Source organism: Meles meles, chromosome 13 (genome assembly GCF_922984935.1).
Source record: "Meles meles chromosome 13, mMelMel3.1 paternal haplotype, whole genome shotgun sequence".
NCBI lineage: Eukaryota > Metazoa > Chordata > Mammalia > Carnivora > Mustelidae > Meles > Meles meles.
Window position 1 is genome coordinate 16834984 of NC_060078.1, and position 26186 is coordinate 16861169.

The following is a 26186-nucleotide window of genomic DNA, read 5'->3' on the forward strand; positions in this document are numbered from 1 at the left end:
CCCTGTCCGTTGTACTCACACACTCTCTCTGTGACAAATAAATAAATAAATAATCTTGGAAAAAAAAAAAGAAATTACAAAATATGCAAGTACATGTTATATGCTAAAATCCGTGGATCTCCATTTCTGATTTAAAATTTATTACACGTATCCATCATACCCTATGAAGTAGGTATTCTAATATTTTCATTCCCATTTTTAAGGAGAGGCAACTGGAGCGCAGATAAAATATATTTATTTTTAAAATAAATGATAGGGGCGCATGGGTGGCTCAGTGGGTTGGGGTGCCCAGATCTTGGTTTTGGCTCTGGTCATGATCTCAGGATCATGGGATTGAGCCCCAAGTGGAGCTCTGCACTTGGAGGGGAGTCTGCTTGAAGATTCTCTCTGTTCTACACTCCTGTGTGCACTCTCTCTCTCTCTCTCTCTCAAATAAATAAATAAATCTTTAAAAGAAAAATAAATGATAAACCAACTCTAGCATGGTTGGACATCTGGGTTGTCTCCAGTTTTTAAATATGATGAAAAAACTATTAAATAATTCTTCATGTATATATGTTTTGGTGGACATATGCAATAATTTATCTGGGGTATATACACCAAGGCAGAATTGCTCAGTCATAGTATATTTACCTGTTCACTTTTTCTAGGCACTGTAAACAGATCTCCAATTACTTGGGCCAACTCACTCATCCACCAACAATGTATGAAATCTGTGGTCCCTCTATAACTTTACCAACATACGGGGCTGTACTTCCTTTATATTAAAAGCTGAATTTTGTTTAAAATAAATAGATATAATTGAAACTCCATTTTGGTAGAGCCTATGAACAAGGTATTCTTGTTAAAATTCATTTTGTTTGTTGCTTGTTAAAAAAAAAAGTTTAGAAATATTGACTTTGTCCCCAGCAAACTCATTAAGCTCATTTTAATTGTAATAATTTATATGTATATGTTGACTTCTACATATACAGTAGTACCATTCACAAATAATGAAAGCTTTATACGTCGTTTTCTAAATAAGATGAGAAATTTCTAATTTGTTTCTGTTGTTTTTGTTAATTTTAAGCTAAGTTGCACAGTGACTAGAAAACATGCTCTGTGTAATTTCAGTCATTTGGAAGATGGCAACACTTCCTCTATAGCCTCCTGTTTGGTAAAATCTTGTAAGTGTTCCATGTGCTTGAAAGGAAGGAGCTCCGTGGCTGTTGTGTGCTTCTTCCCTAAGAATCTACCAGGTCAAGTCTGCTAATTTCCTAATTCAAATCTTCTATTTCCTTACTGTTATCTCCCCATGGATGTACATTGTCAGTCAATGAGAGATTTCACATTGTGTACTGCTGTTCCCTGTTGGGAATGCCATGTCTTGAATTATTTTTGTTTAACTTATTGTGTACACTTTAATTATCTCACAGATCAGTCAGAAGTCAGAGTCTCACCAGACTTAAAAAAAAAAAAAAAAAAAAAAATGTCCTCAGGGCTGGATCCCTTTCTGGAGATTCTGGGAATGGATTCACTTCCCAACTCATTCTGGTTATTGGCTGGTCTTCATTATCATTGCCACTGTAGAGCATTATTTTTGCCCTCCTGGTGCCTACCATGGCTTCCTTCTCTGCTCATAGAATGTGTTCGCTGGCTCATGGTTCCATCCAACCTCAAAGCCAGCACAGGGGGTCAAGTCTTTTTCACAGGTACTCCTCTTGGATCCCTTCTTCTGCTTCCTATTTCCTGCTTTCTTTTCTCTTGACTCTCAGACTCCAGCCAGAGAAAGTTCCATTCTTTTAAGTGCTCAGGTGATTAGGCTGGATCCACCAGGATAATCCAGGATAACTTCTCAGTTAAATTCCATAACCTTAATTGTATCTGCAAAGTTCTTTTGCCAGGGATTAGCATGCCCATCGTGGGAAGCTATTATTCTACCTATCCCAGGTTTTCAAATCTCCCTCAATGACAATGGATTTTTCTATTTCTCCTTTAATTCTTTCAATATTTTATTATTTCTGAGGCCATGTTATTAAGTGTAGTTTAATTCATAATTGCTCTAACCTTCTGGCAAATTGAATCTTTATCATCAGGAAAAGTTCCTTTTATTCTCTACCGGTGTCATTTGCCATAATGAACCATTTTGTCTGATAATAGTACAGCTACAACAGCTTTTACATAATAACTGACTATGTGGTATATCTACTTCCATCTTTTTATATTTTAGATATCTGAGTCCTTATATTTAACTGGGCTTCATGCATGTTGCCTACATGTGGCTTTATTTTTTAATTTAGTTTGAAAATTCACATCTTTTAACATTTTCTCCTTTACTTTTGATGTCATTTTTTAACAAGATGGTTTAAATCTACTCTTAAGTGTTTATATTTTACTCTGCCTATTCTATGTTTCTTTTTGTCACTTTGCCTTCCTTTGACAGGTTAATATGTATATTATTCATTATTTTATTCACATTCTAGTGAATTTCAACTGACTTTATCTCACGGATACTGGAATTCATCAAATCCTCCCTAGACTGAAATCTGCTTCCCCAAAGTGCTCATGTCTAAGATATTATTCTCTTGAGTAGCACCCACTGCCCTACTACAAGCCAAATTTTCAGAATCAACCTAAACAAAGTAGGGAGTGTCTACATCTTTTTCCTCTACCCTCTACAGTCAACCAGCTTTCCTTCCTGTGAAGCTTTCCACCTGGATATCCTTCCTGGGTACCCTCTTCGTCCATTTCAACTGAAGGTTTTTTGCCTTACATCTCTCTGGCTCACATCTTCCACATGTTCTCCATCCAGTTGTGGGAATGATGCCATGAATCAGCACAGCTGATGTGCTTCCATTGGTTAAGGCATCCATGGTTCCTTAGTACCTAGAGCTCCTTCTTAACTGGTGGTGTCTTCAGGATCCAGCCCCTACCTCTTCTTCACATTTCACCTCCTCCCATTTTGTCCCTCCTCATTTGAAGCTTTTATACAGAACTCCTTACAATGAAGTCAATGGCAGTGCAGGAAAGTAAAGTCTACTGAATTAAACAAAATGTAAGTAATAATAGGAACTATTTACCAAATAAATTCAAAATGCCATCAGAAGACAACAGTGTTGATAAAAGACATGAAGTATGTATTTCTCAGGTCACAATAGATATATTGTGACAATACAGTGGCATCAAATTTTATTTAACATTATTTTTATTTACAGAATGTTGTTCAGTTGTCATTTTATAGATCAAAAATAAATGAACATTGGCAATTTCCTTGAATTCAACCTTTTAATTATGTTATAATGTATGATGTACATAATATGTGATTATGTATCATATACATATATAACTTCTGAATAGTATTTTTCCAAGTTTCCCAGTTAATCAAAAACTTAGAAAAATATATGTATGTATATTTATATATATATATACTCACTGAGTAAATACTAAGTCTGATATATATTCTGTATCACTATATGATATCCTTTTTTAGAAAGAATTATATTGGGCCATCTGGGTGTCTCAGCAGGTTAAAGCCTCTGCCTTCGACTCAGGTCATGATCCCAAAATCCTGGGATCGAGCCCCGTGTCAGTCTCTCTGCTCAGCGGGGAGCCTGCTTCCCCCCTCCCCCGCCTGCTTGTCATCTCTGTCAAATAAATAAATAAATAAAATCTTCTAAAAAAAAAGATTTATTTTAGAGAGAGAGAACATGAGTAGGGGAGGAGCAGAGAGAATCTTAAGTAGACTCCATGCTGAGCACAGAGAACAAGGTAGGACTTGATCTCATGACCCTGAGATCGTATCTGAGGTGAAACGAAGGGTCAGACACTTTAAACAACTGGGCCACCCAGGTGTCCGTATATGATATCTTCTTAACATCTCAAGGGGAGTGATGACAAGGGTAAGGAAAATTTTTCAGTTAAGGCCACGTTGTAAATATTTCCAGCTTTGTGGGCCATACTGGCTCAGTTGAAGCTGACACCAGCTAGATCCCAGGACTTGACCTTGACCACCCACGTGCTTATACTCACCAACCTTTGGTCCACATTTTCCCTTTCTTCCCCCAGTTTATCTCTTAACTCAGACAAGTGGAAACCAAGAAACCATCCCTCCCTGAAGCAACTGCCCTGACAAGACCTGGAGCTGGCCCAGACCACCCAGCCACTTTGAGCTTAACACTTGACTCACGCCTGTGCAAAGGGATGATGGAGTGACTGCTAGAATGACTGACAACTATGTTTACCTCTTTACAACACTAAAAAATCTCTGCCTGCTGAGGAACTCAAGCCTCATTTACACAATAGACCATGTACATACAGGCAGGCTTTCTTAAGATGTGAGCATGATCTCAAAACCACAAAAGATTAAGTAATAAAAAAAATGTTTTAAGGAATGAATGTAGGATGAAATCATTACAATGGATATAGTGAGAAAAATCACAAAGTAAGAGAATACATTTTGTTTATTATTATTATTATTATTATTATTATTATTATTTTTAGAAACTGCCTATATTTCTGTCATTGATATTTGTACCTACGTAAATAATCTAACCAAATCAATTAAATAAAACTATAAAATAGCAAAGCATAAATAACCTATACAACACAGAAACTAGTGAAATCTGAAGAAGAGCACATTTTGTAGAAAGCTACATTTTTGAACTAAGTCCTTCCCCATCCGAAGCTGTAAGATTACAATTAGTCTCAATTTCAGTAAAAGGATAGAAAATGTCACTGCAGTAAAGCACCCTACCTAATACAAAGCAATCATGCACACCCTTAGTCTATTACAGATTACAAAACATTTTGCCCTCAGCACATTTCCAAAGCAAAGTAAAAGAAAATCTAAGCTATCTAACTGAGAAGCTGAAAAGCCATCTCAACTGAAAATCACAGGCTTAAAATAACTCAAAATTTAAATTCCTTCTTTCTCTCCTTCCCTCCCTCCTTCTTTCCCTCCCTCCCTCCTTCTTTCCCTCCCTCCTTCCTTCCTATCCTCCCTCCCTCTTTCTTCCCTTCTTCCTTCCTCCCCTCCCTCTTTCCTTCCTTCCCTCCTTCCTTCCTTCCTTTCAAGAGACCATAAACCACCCACCTATTGAGAGATGGCAAGGGAATATTCTTCTAGAAACAGCCAACAAATTATCTCGAATAAAACACATCATGTCACAGCAGCTAAGTACATTTAAGATGATATTTAAAGCGATAAAAAGAACAAATTAGTATTGACTAAAAAAAGTACACTAACTGTGAAGAGATCATTAAAGACCAGGACAAATATAACCTCTATATAATTTTGAGATTATTTCTTTGTAGGCTTAACTGTCTGTCTTGACTTGCTCTTGTTTGCTTTCTATGTCAAAAGTGATTTTGGGGGATGAGATGCATGTGTTATTAGAGACATCACAGCCTGAAAATATTTATCCTCAAAAATTGCTTAAGAACGATCATCTACAATTAGACTGTGCAATCTGTTCTTCAAACCAACTAGACTAATTACTTAATGATACAATTGTCCAAAATTAATTGAGAGTCTTCAATTACCCAGAGAGGAAAAAAATACTTGTAATATCTGATGTCCTGCTCACAAACAAGGAATTATAAACCTGCTGTAATTCCTGCTTGGTGTCCAGACACAGGCATTGATATTTTGGCAAATTCTTGAAACATGAATAGAAGAACATGTTTACAAAGAGTAAAAAAGACTGGCATTTTATGCATCATTGAATGACTTAAAATAGGCTCATAAAATATAACTTTTCATTGAACAGTCCTCATTTTGATAGTAATGCAAAATATTTGTACATTTCCTGCTCTTACTAATTTTTCCATTTGCAGATATTTTGCTCACTCTGTTTTTCTTAAATTCATTATAAAATATTTTAAAGGCATTCGACTGTAACAAATAAAATAATTCAATAAAAAATAAAGCAACAACAATGCTCTAACATGGGAACTAAGTCAAAAAGAAGTAGAGATGGAAGGACAGACCTGTAACTCTGGACATATGGGATTTTCCTTCCATTAATGGTGTCCATCCAGTTCAGGGACCTGGTTCGTAAGCATGAAAACTGTGGCATAGAAGGATCTAGTTCAAAATACTAACCTACCTTACACAAAGTTAAGATGTGGGACTCTTCTTAACCTCAGGATTCTTAACCTAGGACTTTGGTAGCCTTCTACACTGTAATGGCAGAGATGAGTAGTTGGAACGGGAATAGGACGGCTCACAGGGTTAAAATTCGCTAACTTTTCTTCCAGAACACAGTACATAATTTCAGTGACAAGTTTGCTACTAATGCAAAAGTGTGATGGTCAAACTATTCTTCCGTTTCACAGGTTAACTATGTCCTAAAATTTCAGTTGTGTATGTGTGCATGTGTGTGTATACATATACACACACACACACATACACATAAGCACACACATATGTATATATATACACACATGCATATATATATATGTATACACACACACACACACACACATATATATATATCTCAACCATGGGATACACAACATATGGAATATATCCAATTTAAAATTTAACATCATGCTCAGAATAAAGAATTGCATGTAGAAAATTAAAAAATGAAAGTAATGATTGTGATTACAGTATTATGATATAATACTCTAAGTATAATCCCTGACATTTATTGTTAAAATCAGTTACATGAAAGTGGTGACAATGTAGCATACACATGTCTATTAGTAAGTAGTGAAGAAATGAGTGAACCACAGACTTGGGTTTTATTCCCAACTTTGTGACCAGTTCAGAGCGTAATGTAACCAATCCTTACTCCTCTTCTTGGTGTCTGTTTTCTCAGGTTGAATGAGGACAGTGAGTCATTAGGACTTTAATTGTGGAAACTTCTTTCATAAATCTGTAATAATGACTTGATACCTGTCTTTTGGATTTTAATAACATGTATAATATTTTGACTTCAACACTCTATTAAACTGTGAGCAATTTTTTAAAAATTTTAGGAAGTTTTAGAACCTTCTTGTCTTAACTGTATTAACAGTATGTCTTGTACTGAAAGGAGAAATGTCGTGGAAAATAGCTTGTAATCTTGCATGCGGTAAAATCTATTTAATGTAATTTAATTTAAATTTATAAGCAGCCAGGCAGGAATGTAGTTGCAGGACACAGGGATACACACACGTGTTTATATTTATATGCAAGCAGGATTTATATGATAGATTATTGAGTGAACATATATGCACACACAAAAATACATCGATACACATATGTACATATATGTGCACATAATTGCAGCCTGTGTACAAACATATACACACAAGCCAATTGCACTAAGAGCTATGGAAGATCTACTCAAATAAGTGAAGGATGAGAAAAAAAGCTAAATTTCATTTTTTCTTATAATTATGTTTTGTGATTTAAAGAAACTTTTGGTTCTTTCCAAGCAAATAAATATAAAAGAGTTTAAGCAAAATAAAATGAGGGGGATATGACCATCAATTACACATGTTCTCAGGATCAAATCACAGAAGGTACAGCCATCAAATCCATGGGGTAGGAATGCCTCGGTGGACTTTATGGAAATGTGTGAGAGAGAATCCTATATGAGCAGGTTTGCAGAGAGACCTGGGCTTCTGCAAATAATGTTTAAGATAAAAATTTAACTTTCTGTAAATTTGTATCACTCTAACTGATGTTTATTCAAAGGTTGTAGAAGTTTAGAGTCTGGATGGACTGAACATCAGTGACTGTGAGCAGTCAGGGATGACTAAGCAAATAGGACATGGGCATAGTGGTGGGGTTAAACTTGAAAAGATGAATAAAAACGGGAGACTTGCAAGGTGGGGAAGATTCGGTTATAAAGTGCATGGTGTGAACATAGTCCTAGGAATGGAAATGTTTGTGAGACATGCAGAAATTAACCTGAACAGTGATGCATTAACAGAGAGAACCTCACCCTAAGAACGCACTGAAGAAAGGTCAGATTATAGAAGGCCTTGAAAGTCAGCCAGTGGAGACAGATGACCTTTTTCCAGAAAATAATGAGAAATTTTACACAACTTCTGAATAGGGGAGTGATAAGTTTAAAATAGTACTTGAAAAGGTTATTTTTCAGCAAGGGGCTGAGAAGGTGGGAGGGAGGAGTGGAAGTAGTCAGATCATACAGGGCACTCTAAGATTCAAACTGAACAATGTAAATTTCTTCACAAAAAAGGAACTAAAGATGGAACTCTAGGAACTGTTAAATGAGGTACAAGAGTGGGTTTTACTATGAGATCTGATGTCTGACGTTAATTCATCTGATACCAGTTTATCCACAGATGAAGTTAGCACTCAAAGCCAAATCACATTCAAAGAGTGTATTTCAGATGCTAAAATAATTAACCATGTAATACGGTCAATTACATTAATTAGCATCTGCCTGATTTAGCAGGAACCTGTCAAATAAAATCACCTCAAAAAGTTAACATTGACCAGGAAACTTGACCTGTTAGCCTTAAAAGAAGAGTTCATGATTTTCTTGTTTTTTGTTGTTATTGTTGTTGTTGTTATTTTTCTGTTGTTTCTTTTTTAAGTAACTCAATCTATAAAGGCTTATAAGAAACAGAATTTCTTCCATTTTTTTTGACGAGAAGAACATTGAGATAAATAAGGTACATTTTAAATAATTTGAAAAGGCAAGTGTGTACAGGTTAAAGGCCCAAATGCTGTGTATAATGTCCCAAGTACTTGTTCCTTCTATAAAGCAGTTATGGAGTTTTTAATGTTCAAACAACATCTGGGAGGTAAAAAAAAAAAAAAAATCTGCTAAAATATGCAGATAAAAATGTGGTTCATTAAAATTAAAAATGTGGTTCATTTCTATAAGTCTAAAATATGCATAATAGCTGATACCAGAGATACATTAGAGATATTTTCTTAGTGAAATCACAAAAAAATTAGCCGAGTAACCACTGTTGTATTTTTTGTTTGTTTGTTTGCTTGTTTTTAATAATGTGAAAGGGCTTCTTGACCCTGGATTTTGGCTCAAAGGGAAAAAGAAAAGAAAACAACAAAAAAGCACTAGTTCTAATGAAAGGAGTAGTACTTAAAAATTTTGAGAATTGGGGCGCCTGGGTTGCTCAGTGTGTTAAAGCCTCTGCCTTAGGCTCAGGTCATGATCCCAGGATTCTGGGATCAAGCCCGCATTGGGCTCTCTGCTCGGCAGGGAGCCTACTTCCCTTCCTCTCTCTCTGCCTGCTTGTGACCTCTGTCTGTCAAATAAATAAATAAAATCTTTAAAAAAATTTTTTTGAGAATTAATCAGCATAAGAACTGAGTTGCAATTTATTTTTAAATATTTGTATATGCTAGAATTTGATTTTAAAATTAAGTAAATAACTGCAGGTGCCTGGGAGGCTCAGTTGGTGAAGTTTCTGCCTTCGACTTGGGTCACGATCTCAGAGTCCTGGGATGGAGTCCTGCATTGGGCTCCCTACTCTGTGCAGAGTCTGCCTCTCCTCCTATAGCCCCCTGCTCCTGCCCTCTCAAGTAAATAAAATATTTAAAAAAAAATAAAAAAAATAAAATTAAGGAAGTAACTTTACATTAAAATAATGTCAAATAGATAGTCTCTTCCTAATATTTAATTCCTGTCACCACCTCAGAGATATGGAAAACAATGAGTTCAACAAATTATGATGAGAATAAATAACTACTGTTGAGCCTCAGTAAATGCATATGTGGATTTGGGCATGAAATTATCTAAGATGATAAAAAATGCCGATATTTTGGTCATTATTATAAGCAAATCAAATTTTGCCTATAGCAAAATGAATTTCTGAGAGTTTACCAGACATCACCCAGTCTTATCTTCTGAAGCATTATTCCTTATTTTTTTTTTAATATTTCTGAACAGTTAAACCTATTATACTGGGTAGCATCATTTCCAGGAATGCATAGTGTCTAGCGAGCTGCACAGATCAATAAAAAGGGCACAAAGGAAGAGGAGCTGAAGACTGACCTCGTTCACGGTGGCGTAGTAGCTCTCGTGTTTGAATGTGGGTGAGTTGTCGTTCCTGTCCCTCACCACGATTCGAACTTCATGGTAGATCACAGTGCCCACCTTCTTGTTGATGCACTGGACTTGCACCACGATGGAGTGTATGTTCATCGGGGGCTGCAATACAGAAATTGTGCCTTTTTGTGAAGAAAAGCATTGGGACAGAAGTGTCTCACTTATGGTCAAAGCACATTTGTTGGGCGCCTGGGTGGCTCAGTGGTTTAAGTCTCTGCCTTCGGCTCAGGTCATGATCTCAGGGTCCTGGGATCGAGTCCCACATCAGGCTCTCTGCTCGGCAGGGAGCCTGCTTCCCTCTCACTCTTTCTGCCTGCCTCTCTGCCCACTTGTGATCTCTCTCTGTCAAATAAATAAATAAAATCTTAAAAAAAAAAGCACATTTGTTTCATAAAATGTTCTATGCTTGTTCATTTTAAATAAGAATAACCGATAAAAAAGGATCCATTTGCCCTCTTTTAAGGATGAGAGAAGCAACTGTGATTATTTCACTGTTGAATTTTGCATCTCAGAATAATAGGCTCTCGGCAAGTGTGTGGACCCTCTGAGGATGGTGGTGAGCACAATCACAGAACCAGAGACAGAGGGACAAAACGGAGTCCGCCCCCTCCAGGAGTTAAGAAAGCAATGATATGAACTTGCCATCTGTAAAAGCAATGTGTTCATGGTAAAATCTCTGGGGAAGAGGGGTTGCATAACATGCATGCTCATTTACACTTTTGCTAAAATATGTTTATATCCAATAAAAATTAAATATAATCAAAAGAAGAGAATCCGTTCACAATCCAACCAAACTTACTCGTTCTATACATTTAAATGTTTATTCGCTGATCTTTCTTTCTCCAAATATACACCTATTACACATGCACACACACACATGGTGAATCATCCCATGTTTGTAAATATAAATGTATTAAGACATTTTGGTATATAATATGATGCTGCATCATGTGATTTAACTGTACTGCTATTATGAGTCCATAGCATGATTTCTCTGTACAGACAAATAATAAGATGTTCTATGATGTCCATTTTTATCATTATAAACCATATTTCAATAATAATCTGTATATAAATATATGCCCACTTGTCCCCCTTTTAATGATAAATTCCCAAAGGAGAAAAGTGTCATCCAAGGGCACTTAATAACTTGGTTCACATGGCCAAGAGGTTCCAGAATTGGGATGCAAACCTACATTTCTTTGACCCTTGAGTCAACGTGTTTAATGCTACAAAATATTCGTTTGTAGTTTTTAAATCTTCTTCTAGCTTATAAATTTTTCCTCTAAATACATCACTTTATCAGAATGACATATTCTGGCCACCTGTTGGAAAGACGGGATCTCCAGTCTGTTCTGTCCTTCCAACTTCTCCCCTCACTGTTTATCTTTCTGTATTGCTTTTCTCACCTGTCTCTTGGCATAGTACACATTTTCCATATTGATTGCAGTCTACCTCCCTTCACTGGGCTGGAAGGTCCATGAACCTGGCGTTGGGCATTATCATGACTAAGGCTCTCTGCTCAGTAACCACACTGTGCCTACGGGAGATAATCTGTCCATGTCAGACTGTGTGGTTTCCCGCCACTTATGGAGACCTACTAACCGTACATTTGGAGCAAATTGGGATAAAAATACCGATATGATAGGATCACCATAAGGATCACCCGAGGTTACCCTGATCCAGGCACATCTAGCAGATTTGAACTGTGTTTTTATTTATAACCCAAGAAAGCAAAATGCATGGAATTTATGAAATACACACTGATAATCCTGGATTATGAAATAACTTATTAAATATTTGGATTGAAACTGATTTAAAGACATAGCAAGGGTCACCGGAGGCTAGGATATGTTCATTAAAAATGTCACAGGCCACATATCTAAGTGAGAATAACACTGTAGGGACCATATCTAAACTAAAGAGAACTAGTTGAATCTCAAGGTATTTTTTTTTACAGCTGGTAAAGAAAAAAGGCATTTTAATTTATTTGTACCTGACTGAATAAATGTACCTAGAGAGAATAAATTTAAGAATCATTTCAAAATTCCACCGGTATTTTTCAAAGAGCTGGAGCAAATAATCCTAAAATTTGTATGGAATCAGAAGAGACCCCGAATTGCTAAGGAAATGTTGAAAAACAAAAACAAAACTGGCGGCATCACGTTACCCGATTTCAAGCTTTACTACAAAGCTGTGATCACCAAGACAGCGTGGTACTGGCATAAAAACAGACACATAGACCAGTGGAACAGAGTAGAGAGCCCAGATATGGACCGTCAACTCTATGGTGAAATAATCTTCGACAAAACAGGAAAAAATATTCAATGGAAAAAAGACAGTCTCTTCAATAAATGGTGCTGGGAAAACTGGACAGCGATATGTAGAAGAATGAAACTCGACCATTGTCTTACACCATACACAAAGATAAACTCGAAATGGATAAAAGGCCTCAATGTGAGACAGGAATCTATCAGAATCCTAGAGGAGAACATAGGCAGTAACCTCTTCGATATCAGCCACAGCAACTTCTTTCAAGATATGTCTCCAAAGGCCAAGGAAACAAAAGCAAAAATGAACTTTTGGGACTTCATCAAGATCAAAAGCTTCTGCACAGCAAAGGAAACAGTCAACAAAACAAAGAGGCAACCCACGGAATGGGAGAAGATATTTGAAAATGACAGTACAGACAAAAGGTTGATATCCAGGATCTATAAAGAACTCCTCAAACTCAACACACACAAAACAGATAATCATATCAAAAAATGGGCAGAAGATATGAACAGGCACTTCTCCAATGAAGACATACAAATGGCTATCAGACACATGAAAAAATGCTCATCATCACTAGCGATCAAGGAGATTCAAATTAAAACCACATTGAGATACCACCTGACACCAGTTAGAATGGCCAAACTTAGCAAGACAGGAAACAACGTGTGTTGGAGAGGATGTGGAGAAAGGGGAACCCTCTTACACTGTTGGTGGGAATGCAAGTTAGTGCAGCCACTTTGGAGAACAGTGTGGAGATTCCTCAAGAAATTAAGAATAGAGCTTTCCTATGACCCTGCAATTGCACTGCTGGGTATTTACCCCAAAGATACAGATGTAGTGAAAAGAAGAGCCATCTGTACCCCAATGTTTATTGCAGCAATGGCCACGGTCGCCAAACTGTGGAAAGAACCAAGATGCCCTTCAACGGATGAATGGATAAGGAAGATGTGTTACATATACACAATGGAGTATTATGCCTCCATCAAAAAGGATGAATACCCAACTTTTGTAGCATCATGGACGGGACTGGAAGAAATTATGCTGAGCGAAATAAGTCAAGCAGAGAGAGTCAAGTATCATATGGTCTCACTTATTTGTGGAGCATAACAAATAACATGGAGGACATGGGGAAATGGAGAGGAGAGGGAGTTGAGGGAAACTGGAAGGGGAGATGAACCATGAGAGACTATGGACTCTGAAAAACAACCAGAGGGTTTTGAAGGGGCGGGGGGGGTGGGAGGTTGAGGAACCAGGTGGTGGGTAATAGTGAGGGCACGTACTGCATGGAGCACTGGGTGTGATGCCAAAACAATGAACACTGTTATGCTGTAAATAAACAAATAAAAAAAATTAAAAATAAAAAAAATTAAAAAAAAAGAATCATTAACATATGCAGGCAGGTACCTGGTAAAGGGCTGTATAGCTCTGTGTTTCCCTTTTAATTACTGACATAATGATGGCATTTAAGTCCTGTGTATAAAATTAGTAAGTGTCACAAAGCTCAGAGGGATACATCATACATTTAATGATGAAAGGCAGCATTCCAAATCATTTTAATAAGTCAGAATACCAGGTTATATAATGATGTATTTTTACAATAATAACTTTAATTCACCTTGTTTGTATCAGGACAAACAACAACAATAACAACAAAAACCACCTTAATTACCCATGTACACTAAATGGCTACGAACATTCATGTGAAAATATAACTATGATATTTTGATCAGTAAAGGATGGGTTTACACACCGACACTGTAAATGGACTGCAGGGGCAGTAAAGTCATACAAACTTCATATTCATTAATAATATCAGTGCAGAGATCAGTGGACTAGAGTGAGCACCATTTTATAGACAGCTGTGAAGTCTGAACACCTTGAGAAAGTGTGATTAAAAATTGAGGATATTTAAGCTAAAAATTGCAAGATGCATCAGAGAGCTGAATGGTTATTTTGAGAAGCTCTACTAGCTTATTCATTGCAGTCGAGAGCAGAAAGAACCACAATGAATAAAAATTTTGCAAAGTGTGTTTTTTTTTTTCTTCAATGTAAGTAGTGGTTTTGTATTAATCCAAAGCAGCACAGAATTGAATGGACCATCTTATAAAGCAAGCCCATCCCTGAAAATCTGCAGGCTTGAGGCAAAAAGATCATTTCAAAAGATTAGGTCTCTCCATTTTTACTCAGTTTGAAAGTGTTTTCTTTAATAGATTTTTAAGGAAAGTCCTGCGTATTTCAATTGTAAAGTAAAAAACAAAAAAACAAAAGCCAAGCAACAACAAATAACATAACCCCCCCCCAAATCACAAAGACAAACAAAACAAAACAAAACAAAAACATGTATTTGTACTGTTAGCATGGATTTTAAAGGAAAGTCATGCATATTTCAACTGGAAAGTAAAAAACAAACAAAACAAACCAACAGAAACACCACAAAGACAAAAACAAAAAACAAAAAGCAAATACTTGTACTGTTAGCCCTTGGCACCCATTAGAAGACAGGTGAATTAAGTTCTTCTAAAGTTACTTATCTTCTAAATATTACAAGAGACCTATAAAACTGTTTCCTCTCAACTTGTAGCGCTATATTGAGTGGGAGTATGGGAGCGCTGGGACAGAGAGGTCACAATCTTTGCAAGAAGGGAAGCAAATGCACAGTGCACTGAGCCCCTACTTAGTCCTGTGACGTGCCCATAAATTAGCCATAACTAGGTCACTTGGAACTCTGGCCGCATTTAACTTCAGCTCCCTATGCAACTGTGAGTAACATGAATAGGCCTTAGCTTGCAATAAATCCCAAACATAATGGATCACATTGAAGGCCAGAATTCCCGGCGGCTCGTATAACACACGTTGTAGTCTTGCCTTGGAATGGATTCTACTCTGCTGTATAAGAAGGTCATAAATATATCAAGTACGGTTCTACAGTCAGTGAGAGTTGAGGGAGTACAAAATGCTTAGGAATCTGTTAGGGAAGTTTTAGGTTATCTTTCCTACCTGCTGGCAAAAATAAGTCCTGCCAATTTTTTCTTCCCTAATTCTCTCAAATTGCTTCATACATAAAGAAGAAGAAGAAGAAAAAACACTGTGTGTAAATTTTTGGGCGAATTACTAAAAACAACTACCATTCGCATATACATAGACATACCAAGTACTCTCCTGATTTAAAAACGAGTGTTCAACAGAATATATGAATGCATATTTATGTTAGCGTGCTTGTGGGTATGGGTTTTGATATGTATAACTTAAGTTTTGGAAGGTCACATACCAATGGTGGATGGAGGTTATCCCATGAGCGGGTCAGAGAGTAGAAAGTAAGGAAAGAAACATTTCCAACAAATATGTTGAATTTTTCAATGTGAAGGAAGACAAAAATGAAAAATTTTATTATGAGTTTTTCAGACAATCACTTACAATTTAACATGCAGAGTAAGGTTTCTGTAAGAAATTTACTGATGTGAACAGTGTTGATTATAGCATTCATCTTCAACCCCAGGGGAACTGAGTTTTCTCTAGAAACCATGTTATTTAGAGGCCTTATGGTTTAAAGAGAAAACAAATTTTTAGCCAACCCGTATAAGACTTGATTTTATTTTTCCTAAAACGAAGGCCAATTTTATTCAGTCCTCACTGGAATGAAAGGATTTTGTCATGATTTATCTTCCTATGTATTGACTACCTTTACAAAATGAAAAATCTTCATTATTTCACAAATCAACTGGAAGAAAGTGAAAGGAAGTAAGATACAGTATGTTGTAGAAATTTGATTTGTTTTTGTTTTTAACATTTTTTAATTTATTCATTTAAAAGAGATACAGAGACAGAGTGAGCACAAGCACGGGGAGAGACAGAGGGAGAGGAAGAAGCAGGCTTCCCACTGAGCTGGGAGCCCAACCTGGAACTTAATCTCAGGACTTGGAGATCATGACCTGAGCTGAAGGCAGATGCTTAACCATCTGAGCCACACAGGTGACCCTAGAAATTAGTTTTAAACAATGAGACCAACTTAAAGGAAATGGCTGGCCAGAGTTATGAGCGTCCCTCACAAATGAAAGTTTCATAGTAAATGATATATTGACATAAGTTGTCTAAAGAAGAAAGTGCCAATTTGATAATATAATTAGGATAATGTAATATCTAGAGAAATCTTTCATAATCAACTCTTAAGGACTTTCAGTTTAGTTAATTGTATTTATTAAATTCATAATTCAGTGTGGTTTGGGATTAATATGAAGCAGTCCTTGTGCAGTAAGCAAATCCCATAAAATTGATACGACATGAACATAAAAATAAAGCAAGTCAAGACATTCTGAAGGCTTTAGAGTTTAGAGCAAGAAACCACATACCAGTGTAACATGTAGAAATCTTTTATGTAAAGAGTGGCATTTAAGGCATGTGTTGGTAGTAGATGACATTTAACTGATGGCAGACGGTAAAGGTAATTTTTAGGCAGAGATTAAAAAGGGGCCCCTGGTTGGTGTAGAGAGTGTAGAGAGTGAAGACTCCACTCTTGGTTTCCGCTCAGGTCTGATCTTAGGGTCATGGGATCCAGCCCCATGCCGGACTCTGGACTCTGCATGGAGTCTGTTTGAGTTTCTCTCTCTTTGCCCCTCTACCTACTCTCATTCTCTCTCTCACAAATCAATAAATAAATCTTCAAAAAAAAAAAAAAATCAAAGAGTACCAGAGAAGGCCTGACTACAATGAGAAGGCATCTAGTGAGAAGGGACTGTGTTTGGGGCGCTGAAGGTACATCAGGTTGGACCATGATATATGGTGAGTGGACTATGAGGAGATTGTCCCAGAGTCCAAGTGAGGACTGAGAGGCTCATTGTGCAACTGTACTGTTGGTCACTGAGGCCTGCAGGCTATGGAGGAGAACACAGGCCGCCCAGTGATGACATGGTTGCTGACTGGGGGCCAGAAGTCAAAGCTCAGTTAAGTGCAGCTGCCAGCTTAGAGTCTGGAAGATGAGAAGGTGAGATGTTTGGGACTTCCATGAACATGATTTCCCTCTGTTCAAAGTTTTTAAAGTTTACCCAGAGTTTTGCAATAAGTGTAACAGGACTGTGCCAGAATCATATTTTTGTTTCTATTATTGTTTTAATTACCCATGTCATTATGAACATTACTATCCCATGCCCAAAAGTGACAAGGGGATATTGCTCAGGTGAGACACTCCTCTGGATTTCAAACATCTCATGCGATGCTCCTTCATTACTGGGACCTACTTTTCATGCCAGACAACATATTTTGGTTGTTTTATTATTTAAGACTCTTCATTTTACACCTTTGCATTCTCTCTCTCTCTCTTTTTACTGAAGGAAATGTAAGGAACTTCAGTAAACAGAAATAAAAATAGGGAATAAAAAAATAATGACCATCAGAGCAAGACTTATGAACCAAGCTTGAAAACTGTCCAAGCTGGGGCGACTGGGTGGCTCAGTGGTTTAAGCTGCTGCCTTCGGCTCAGGTCATGATCTCAGGGTCCTGGGATCGAGTCCCACATCGGGCTCTCTGCTCTGCGGGGAGCCTGCTTCCCTCTCACTCTCTCTGCCTGCCTCTCTGCCTACTTGTGATCTCTCTCTGTCAAATAAATAAATAAAATCTTAAAAAAAAAAAAAAAAACTGTCCAAGGCTCCTATGTATACCATATCATAGAGAAGTTCTCTAGTTAAATGCAAATATGGGAGGCTTGAAAAGCTTTATATTTTATTTTAATGCTCAGAAATTTCCATAAAGATCTTTTGTTATTTTACTTACTTTTACCATTGAATCTTAAAATATTTACTTATTTATATTAGATTTTATTTTAGTTCTGTGAAGCCATATTGTTCAAATGCTCCCATTAAGAGATAATTTATGGGGGCACCTGGGTTGCTCAGTGGGTTAAAGCCTCTGCCTTCGGCTCAGGTCGTGGTCTCAGGGTCCTGGGATCGAGCCCCGCATCAGGCTCTCTGCTTCGTGGGGAGCCTGCTTCCTCCTCTCTCTCTGCCTGCCTCTCTGCCTAGTTGTGATTTCTCTCTATCAAATAAATAAAATCTTAAAAAAAAGTTAAAAAAAAAGAGATAATTTATGGCCTCAATGAACAAAGTGCAGAAAACATGATTTATAATTCCTTCTTGGGGAAACACAGTTTTCCCCAACCACTGCAGAAAGAACAGGTGGAAGTGAACATGGATCTAACAGGTGGGGGGAAAAAATTAAAAGTACACAGAGGATTCTGTTCTGCAGGAAGAAGAAAATGAAACATATACATAGAGAAATGTGGTGATTAGAGATCCTGTGGTTCAAGAACATGTAGATTTCTCTGTCCCTGATACACTGGCAATATTTCTTCTTCTTCTTTTTTTTTAAACAATTTTATTCATTTATTTGAAAGAGAATGAGAGAGAGAGAGCATGAGAATGGCAAGGGTTAGAGGGAGAAGCAGACTCCTTGCCAAGCAGGGAGCCTGATGTGGGACTTGATCCCGGGACTTCAGAATCATGACCTGAGCTGAAGGCAATTGCTTAACCAACTGAGCCATCCAGGTGCCCCACATTGGCAATATTTCTAAAATCAAATTATTTTTCATGTCTATGATGTTAATATTCTTAATATTCTTCACCCACTGACTTGAGCTCATTTGGAAGAATTTTTGTGCCTTCCTTATAAGCCAAAGAACTTTGAAAATCAGAATATCCCTATGCAATGATCTGAATATTCTGTCCCTCTAAAATTCATATGGGGAAATCCTAATGCCCAATAAGATGGTATTAGGAGGGAGGGCTTTGGGCTGACTGACAAATATGTTTCAATGCAGAAAATATTCAATGTTAGGTGTGATTTAAGAATGTATTACTTCAAAAAGGCAAACATACTCTTATTATGCTACTTATAAAAATATTTTGGGGAGATGAAGGTAAGAGGCAGAAGTTCTAACATCTGGTGAGTTCCATCATCTACTTCTTTCTTCCCTTTAACAACATGAATCAGGTGAACAGGTGATGAGATTAATACCTTTACAAAAGAGGCCTCAGAGAGCATCCTGGTTCTTTTCCAGCATGTGAGAGTACAAGAAGTCTGTAACCTGGAAAGGACCCTCCCCTCATCTTGATGGCACCCTGGTTCCATACACTTAGCCTCTGAAACTATGAGAAATAAATTTCTGTCACTTCTAAGCCATCCAGTCTGCAGTGTTTTGTTACAGCAGTCCAAATGGGCTCAGACACTTAGAAGAGCTTCATTGTATTTGAAAAGCTCAGTGGAAAAAAAAATCCACTAACATAGTATTTTCAGAGCAATTTTCTCCTAGGAAGTGCTAAAATAAATTCTGAACTAGTGATATAACATGGAGTTTGGGCAGTTGTTACTAGGGTCAAACCCTGATTGTTGGCTCTGGTTTGCTACTCAGAACATTCACATTCTTTGCTATGATTCATTATATTCACAAAATGAACAACTCTAAGAATGCTGGAAACCACCTAAAGAACTTGCATATCAGGAAACTCGGAGAATGCAGAGGTAGGTATGCTTATATCAGAAAACAGAAAGATTCCAAAACACAGGCTGTAATAAGAGACAAAGGACATTACATAATGAAAAAGAGGTGATCCAATGAGAGAATATAACATCTGTAAACATTTATGCAGACAATATAGGAGCACCTAAATATATAAAGTAACTATTAACAGACCTAAGGGGAGAGATAGACAGCAATACAATAATAGCGGGGCACTTTAATGCCCCACTTACATCAATGCATGGATCATTCAGACAGAAAATCAATAAGGAAACATTGGCCTTGAACAACACGGTAGACCAGATGGACTTAGACACATACAGCCTATTCTATCCAAAAGCAGCAGAATGTATTTCTTCTCAAGTGCACATGGAGCATTACCCATGATCAATCACATGGTAGGCCACAAAGGAAGCCTCAATAAATTAAAGAATGCTGAAATTATATCAAGTGTGTTTTCCAACCACACTAGTGTGAAACTATAAATCAATGATAAGAAGAACCCTGGAAAATTCACAAACACATGGAGATTAAACTACATGTTACTGAACAACCAGTGGGCCAAAGAAAAAAACAAAAAGAAATTAAGAAAAATAATACTGTGAGACAACTGAAAATTGAAATACAATATACTCAAGTCACAAGATGAAGGAAATGGAGTTCCAAAAGGGAAGTTTATAGGGATAAATGTGTACAAGAGAGAAGAAAAATCTCAAATAAATGATCTAAGCTTATACCTCAAGGAGCTAGAAGAACGAATGAAACCCAAAGTTAGGAGCAGAGAGAAAATAACAAAGATCAGATAAGAAATAAATGAAATAGAGAATAAAAGAGACAACAGAAAAGGTCAACAAAAACTAAAACAAGACAAAGACACCACAAGAAAAGAAAGCCATCAAGAACTGCAAACTGACTTGATGTACAAAATAGATTTGTTTTGAAAAATAATCTCCATTTATTCATCCAGTAAAACCCTATGCAGCCATTAAAAACGATTACATATATACATTCATCCACAAGGATGGAGGTGTCTTACAAGTCACATCTAAAAAGCAGGCAGAAGGGTGCCTGGGTGGCTCAGTGGTTTAAGCCTCTGCCTTCAGCTCAGGTCATGATCTCAGGGTCCTGGGATCGAGCCCCACATTGGGCTCTCTGCTCAGCAGGGAGCATGCTTCCCTCCCTCTCTCTGCCTACTTGTGATCTCTCTTTCTCTGTCAAATAAATAAATACAATCTTAAAAAATAAAAAAAAATAAAAAAAATCAGGCAGAAAAGGGTGCCTGGGTGGCTCAACCAAGGCTCTAACTCTTGGTTTCAGCTAAGGTCCTGGGGTCCTGAGTCTGAGCCCTGCATTGAGCTCCATGCTCAGCGGGGAGTTTGCTTGAGATTCTCTCTCTCCCTCTTCCTCTGCCCCTCCCCTCCATGCTCTCTCCCTGTAAAATAAATAAATAATTCTTTTTCGAAGAGCAGGCTGAATGTATTATATATAGTGTTATATAAAGATATATGCTAACATATATATGGATATATGGATATGTGTGTGTGTGTGTGTATATATATATATATATATATATATATATATATATATATATAGCTCTTTTTTTTTTTAAAGATTTTATTTATTTATTTGACAGAGATCACAAATAGGCAGGCAGAGAGAGAGGAGGAAGCAGGCTCCCTGCTGAGCAGAGAGCCCGATGTGGGGCTCGATCCCAGGACCCTGAGATCATGACCTGAGCCGAAGGCAGAGGCTTAAACCACTGAGCCACCCAGGCGCCCTATATATAGCTCTTGAAGTGATGTTTGAAATAATATATAGCAGGATGCATATTAAATACTTTCCTTAAATGGAAAAGCAATGTTTGTACCTATGCTTTTTATTTTCTGATATGTCTACCATAAGCATATATTATTCTATAATTAAGTATAATTAAAATTCCTGTTGTGATTAGATTTGGACAAATGCGCTGATATACCACACTCTTTTCCTAGTAGCAATAATCTATGCTTCACATAAAACAGATGGGCACTGGGTTAAGAATTCTCAGAAAAAAAGCTTTTAGACTTTGATGAATAAAGCCCTAAAAAGCACTGTGGCATCAGGGAAAACTATTCACAAGAATTTTAAAAATTTAAAGGTTAATGTAGGACATGGTAAACTGCACTGATGTAAGAGATTTATTGATCTTTGATCAATAAATACTGATGTATTGAGATTTTTTTTTTTTCTGAGGTACATGGAGATCACTTTCTATTAAGGGATTTGTGACAGCCATCTAATAGCTAGGGAATGCATTAAGACCATACAAGTTACAAAAAGAAAAAAAAAAAAAAGACTACAGCAAGTTACTCCAGTGGGTTGGGATAGATACGAGTACAAATGCAATAAGTAATTCCTTCCCTTGGTTCTATCGACAATTCCTGATTTTGAGATGCAAGATCCTCTAACAATTTGAGAGTAAGGAAAATAGGAAGATGCATTAGCCAAGGCAAGATCTCTAACCCTGGGTCTATGTAACCTTTGTGATGAGTAAAACTCTTGAATTTGATGGCATATCATTTATTCATGTGCAAATAAGCTTTTTTCTTGAGGAATGAGTCTACAGATTTGATCAGAATCCTGGCTAAGTGCTCCCCCTCCCCAAAATGAAGACTGGCCAACAAATCCAGCAATCAGAGTGGATTTCAGCCTAGTCCATTACTAGCTTGACTCGTGGAAATTTAGTAGTGGTAAACAACAACAGGGTGTTACCGAGGACGTATTTCTTAATGATAAATTCATCACTGATATGTTATAAAGATATGTCAGTTTCTTGACATCAAACTGTCCCTCCCCCTTTTTTTGTCACTCTTTAACTTGATGGTGCCCTTTACTGGCTAGTAGGTCCTCACATCACACTTATGCTTATTCTTCTTGCGCTTCTGGCTTCTTCTATGCTACTCTTTTTACTATGTTTATACTTAGACTTCTAACTCTCTGCTTAAATCCAGCTCCCACATTTGTCCAAGAAGAATTCCCTGACACCAAAACCCAACTATTTGGCAGCATGGCTTCCTAGTTAATTAGCTGAGTAGACTTAGACTTTCTTCACCTAAGCAGAGTACATGAGAGCAGTAGGCTAGCAAAACTGACAACAATAACAAACAACAATGATGCAGAACAAAACAACAAGCAAACAAAAATCATGGAAGGCTAACCTAAGATAGATAACATTTTATGTCTTTAAGAAAGATTTTTTTAAGAACTTTTACAAAGCAAAGCCATCTACCATCTACAGGACTGCATAAAATAAAAAAATGCAGAAAGGGCATGATATCACAATAGCATGAGCACACTTATCTATGGAAACACATAAAAAAATCACCCCTGTTGCTTTACTGTTCTCATTTCCCCATCGACAAGTGCTGAATGTTAGACTGGCTGTGTCTAAATGTATCACACAATAGATCATGAAAGAGATAATCAATTAGAAAAACTTTAAGATTCCTTCCACCTCTAAAGTCCAATGATTCTGCAAAACATTTGTAAGCAGCAAACTCTGAAAACTGCTATATTTGAAGCGTGTGCTGTGTCTAGGGAGCCTTGCCTTGAGCTCATATGAACACTCATCCATTTTTTGTTTTTTTTTTTTAAGATTTTATTTATTTATTTGACAGAAAGAGAGAGAGTGAGAGCTGGAACAGAGAGGGAGTGGGAGAGGGAGAAGCAGGCTTCTGGCTGAGCAGGGAACCCAATGTGGGACTTGAGCCCAGGACCCTGGGATCATGACCTGAGCTGAAGGTAGAGGCTTAATGACTGAACCACCAGGCACCCCTCATCCTCTGTTTAGCTACTGTCTTCCTGTGATCTCAATGACTGTTTTTGCAAAATCAACGTACTGCACATATGTGAACCTGTGATTTGATTTTTATTTATAGATTCTCCTGTACAATATTCACTTTATAATTAATATCCTTTAGGTGTCCTTGACTCCAGCATCTTTAGCTAACTCAGGTAGGTGTCTGCTGACAACGCTTTAATTTATAAAATATCTTGGCAAGTGTAACTTGACCATAGCATTCTTAATTGAAAGGGGCATTTGAAGTAGAAGGAAATTAGTTTTGATTACTGTGTTAAAAACAAACACACAAAACAAAACAAAACAGCCAAGATGATTCTTTAAGTGATACTTATTTTTGCAATTATTACCTGCGAGTCAGTACTTGTTCAAGCGTATTCCCATGGTACTGTTTTCCAGTTTCACTAATATCCAATAAATGCTGCCCTTATCAGAAATAGAAAAATAATACTGGGGAAGTGGATACTTATCTTTACAAATAAAGATAATTTTTGGCACATAATATAAATAATGTTTTAGGTTGGAGATGCAGGACCCAGTTTATTTATCCTGAAGGATATCCTTTCTCTCTACTCACAATTCAGACCCAGAACTTGTGCTTTTAATCTCAAATGAAACAAAAATGTTTTCAAAAAAGAAAACAATTTGCTAGCAAAACAGTAAATTATTATAATTAGCTATTATGTTAAGAAAAGGAAACAACATAAAATAACAGTGGCCTAAAAGAGATACATATTCTATAATTCTGCTAATAGGTTACATTATAAAATGCCTGGGACATAGAGATGAATGGCCCTGATTAAGGCCAGTACAGGATGCCTGTTGGTAGCACAGTGGGGGGCATTCTCCCCGCTTGCCAGTCTGGCCCATTATCCAGACTGCTCTCACAAAACTTAAGACTTCAAAAATAAATTAAGCCAAGACAAGATAACAATGGCCCTTATTCCATTTTACACCTTCCAGGTGCCCATCCTGAATTGTGAAGTGTGGGGTAGAAATGATGGGTTGTGATAGAAGTACATAGTGAGTGGGTAGGGGGAGGGGGCCTTGAGTCAGATGTCTTCTCCTACATGGACCCTGACAGTCCCACTCCCCCTCTCCACTGTGCCTGCCTTCCACAACTGTGACCATGGCTCTGTCAGTGCCCCTGCAGCCCCCACGAGGACAAAAAGAGCCCATCCTGGTGGGAAAGTCCTGTGCATGGCCCGCCTCATAGCCAAGCTCTGAGAGACTCTAAACTTCAGATGCAAAATAAATGAGGGGCCCTCCACCCCACACCGTACTGTAAAGTGAATCATAAATCCGAGAGATTCAGGTTCACCAAGTGCTGAATGCCTGACATTTGGATTTTATAGCCTGGAAATTCGGGAGTAGGCGTGTTGAGATGCTCTCCCAAGGTCTCCTATAATGGCTATTATAGCCACCACAGGGTGCGTCTCACACACACACACACACACACACACACACACACACACACACGCTCCTCTGCACCCATGACTGGAATGCAAAGTCCACTTCCTCAGAAGAGAAATAGTCAATGACTTTGACAACTTAGCTGTTCTTCATAACAGAATACCTGAGTTACGCTGCCTTAATACCTAGGTCACCTGTCACCGCTGGACTGGCAAGGTGCCAGAAAACTTGTGTTCACCTTCTTTGAATGTCTTTACAGTTCAGGAAGCACAGGGCCACACACTCAACCCTCAACCCATGATTGTCCTTTGTGAGACCACCCCCTGTGCTCAGCCTATCTCACTGCATCCTCAAGCAAACCTGAGCTGCATTCCCAGACTCTGTGTGGGTCCTCGCCCTGCTTCTCCTACTCTTCCAACTCTACTCCCAACATGTTCCTGGATTTCAGGGGGGAAATACAATGGGCCTTTTAGACACAGACAATCCCTTTCCTCCTTATTTTTCCTTCCAGGAGTTAAAAAAAATGTTTTTTTTTGTGATATACATAGAAAATCATGTCTAATTCTATAGAGAAAGTTTGATATGCTGTCAACAAACACATGCAGTTACTTATACCACAATAGGTTGTGACATGGGAATGAAGGAAAAAAGAGTCACTAACGTCTCTATCCAGAACTCGGCCCGTGCTGTTCAGAAAGAGCATTTGCCTCACAGGGTCCAGCAACACCCAGTAATCCACATTGTCCTTTAAGGAAAGTTCGATGGTGGGGTCTGGTCCTCCAGCAGTCCCTTTGATCAGCATGTTATCCACCAGAATTGTACCTGCAGGCCAAAGACAGTTATTTGAAAACATATGCTACTCATACAGATTCTTGAGCAAGATCATATTCTTAAACCCCAGCTGATGGGCAAATCCGTTTTCAAGCAGAAGACATTCAGCATTATATCTGGCATGATATAGAAAGTGTCCTGTATCCAAAAGGTGAGATAACCTTTATTCCACTATTTATAGATGACATTTTTGGGAGATGAGGGTGGCAGGCAGAGATTCAACCGCTTGGTGAGTTTCATCATCTATTTCTGGTTTCTCTTTTGACAACTTCAATCTGTTCCCCTCCCTGTCCATCACTCTGCACAGGAG

The 26186-nt window shown here is 37.6% G+C and overlaps 1 protein-coding gene across 1 annotated transcript in view; it reads right to left on the reverse strand.

Moving 5' to 3' along the window:
* PCDH15 (protocadherin related 15) overlaps positions 1–25898 on the reverse strand; it is a 567896-nt gene extending 541998 nt beyond the window's left edge. Inside the window, exons 1-2 of the mRNA XM_046026577.1 lie at positions 25707–25898; positions 9963–10118 (exon numbers count right to left, since the gene is read on the reverse strand). Of these exons, the coding sequence (XP_045882533.1) occupies positions 9963–10118; positions 25707–25898 (348 nt within the window). The remainder of the gene's footprint in view (positions 1–9962; positions 10119–25706) is intronic.
* Positions 25899–26186: the final 288 nt, after the last annotated feature.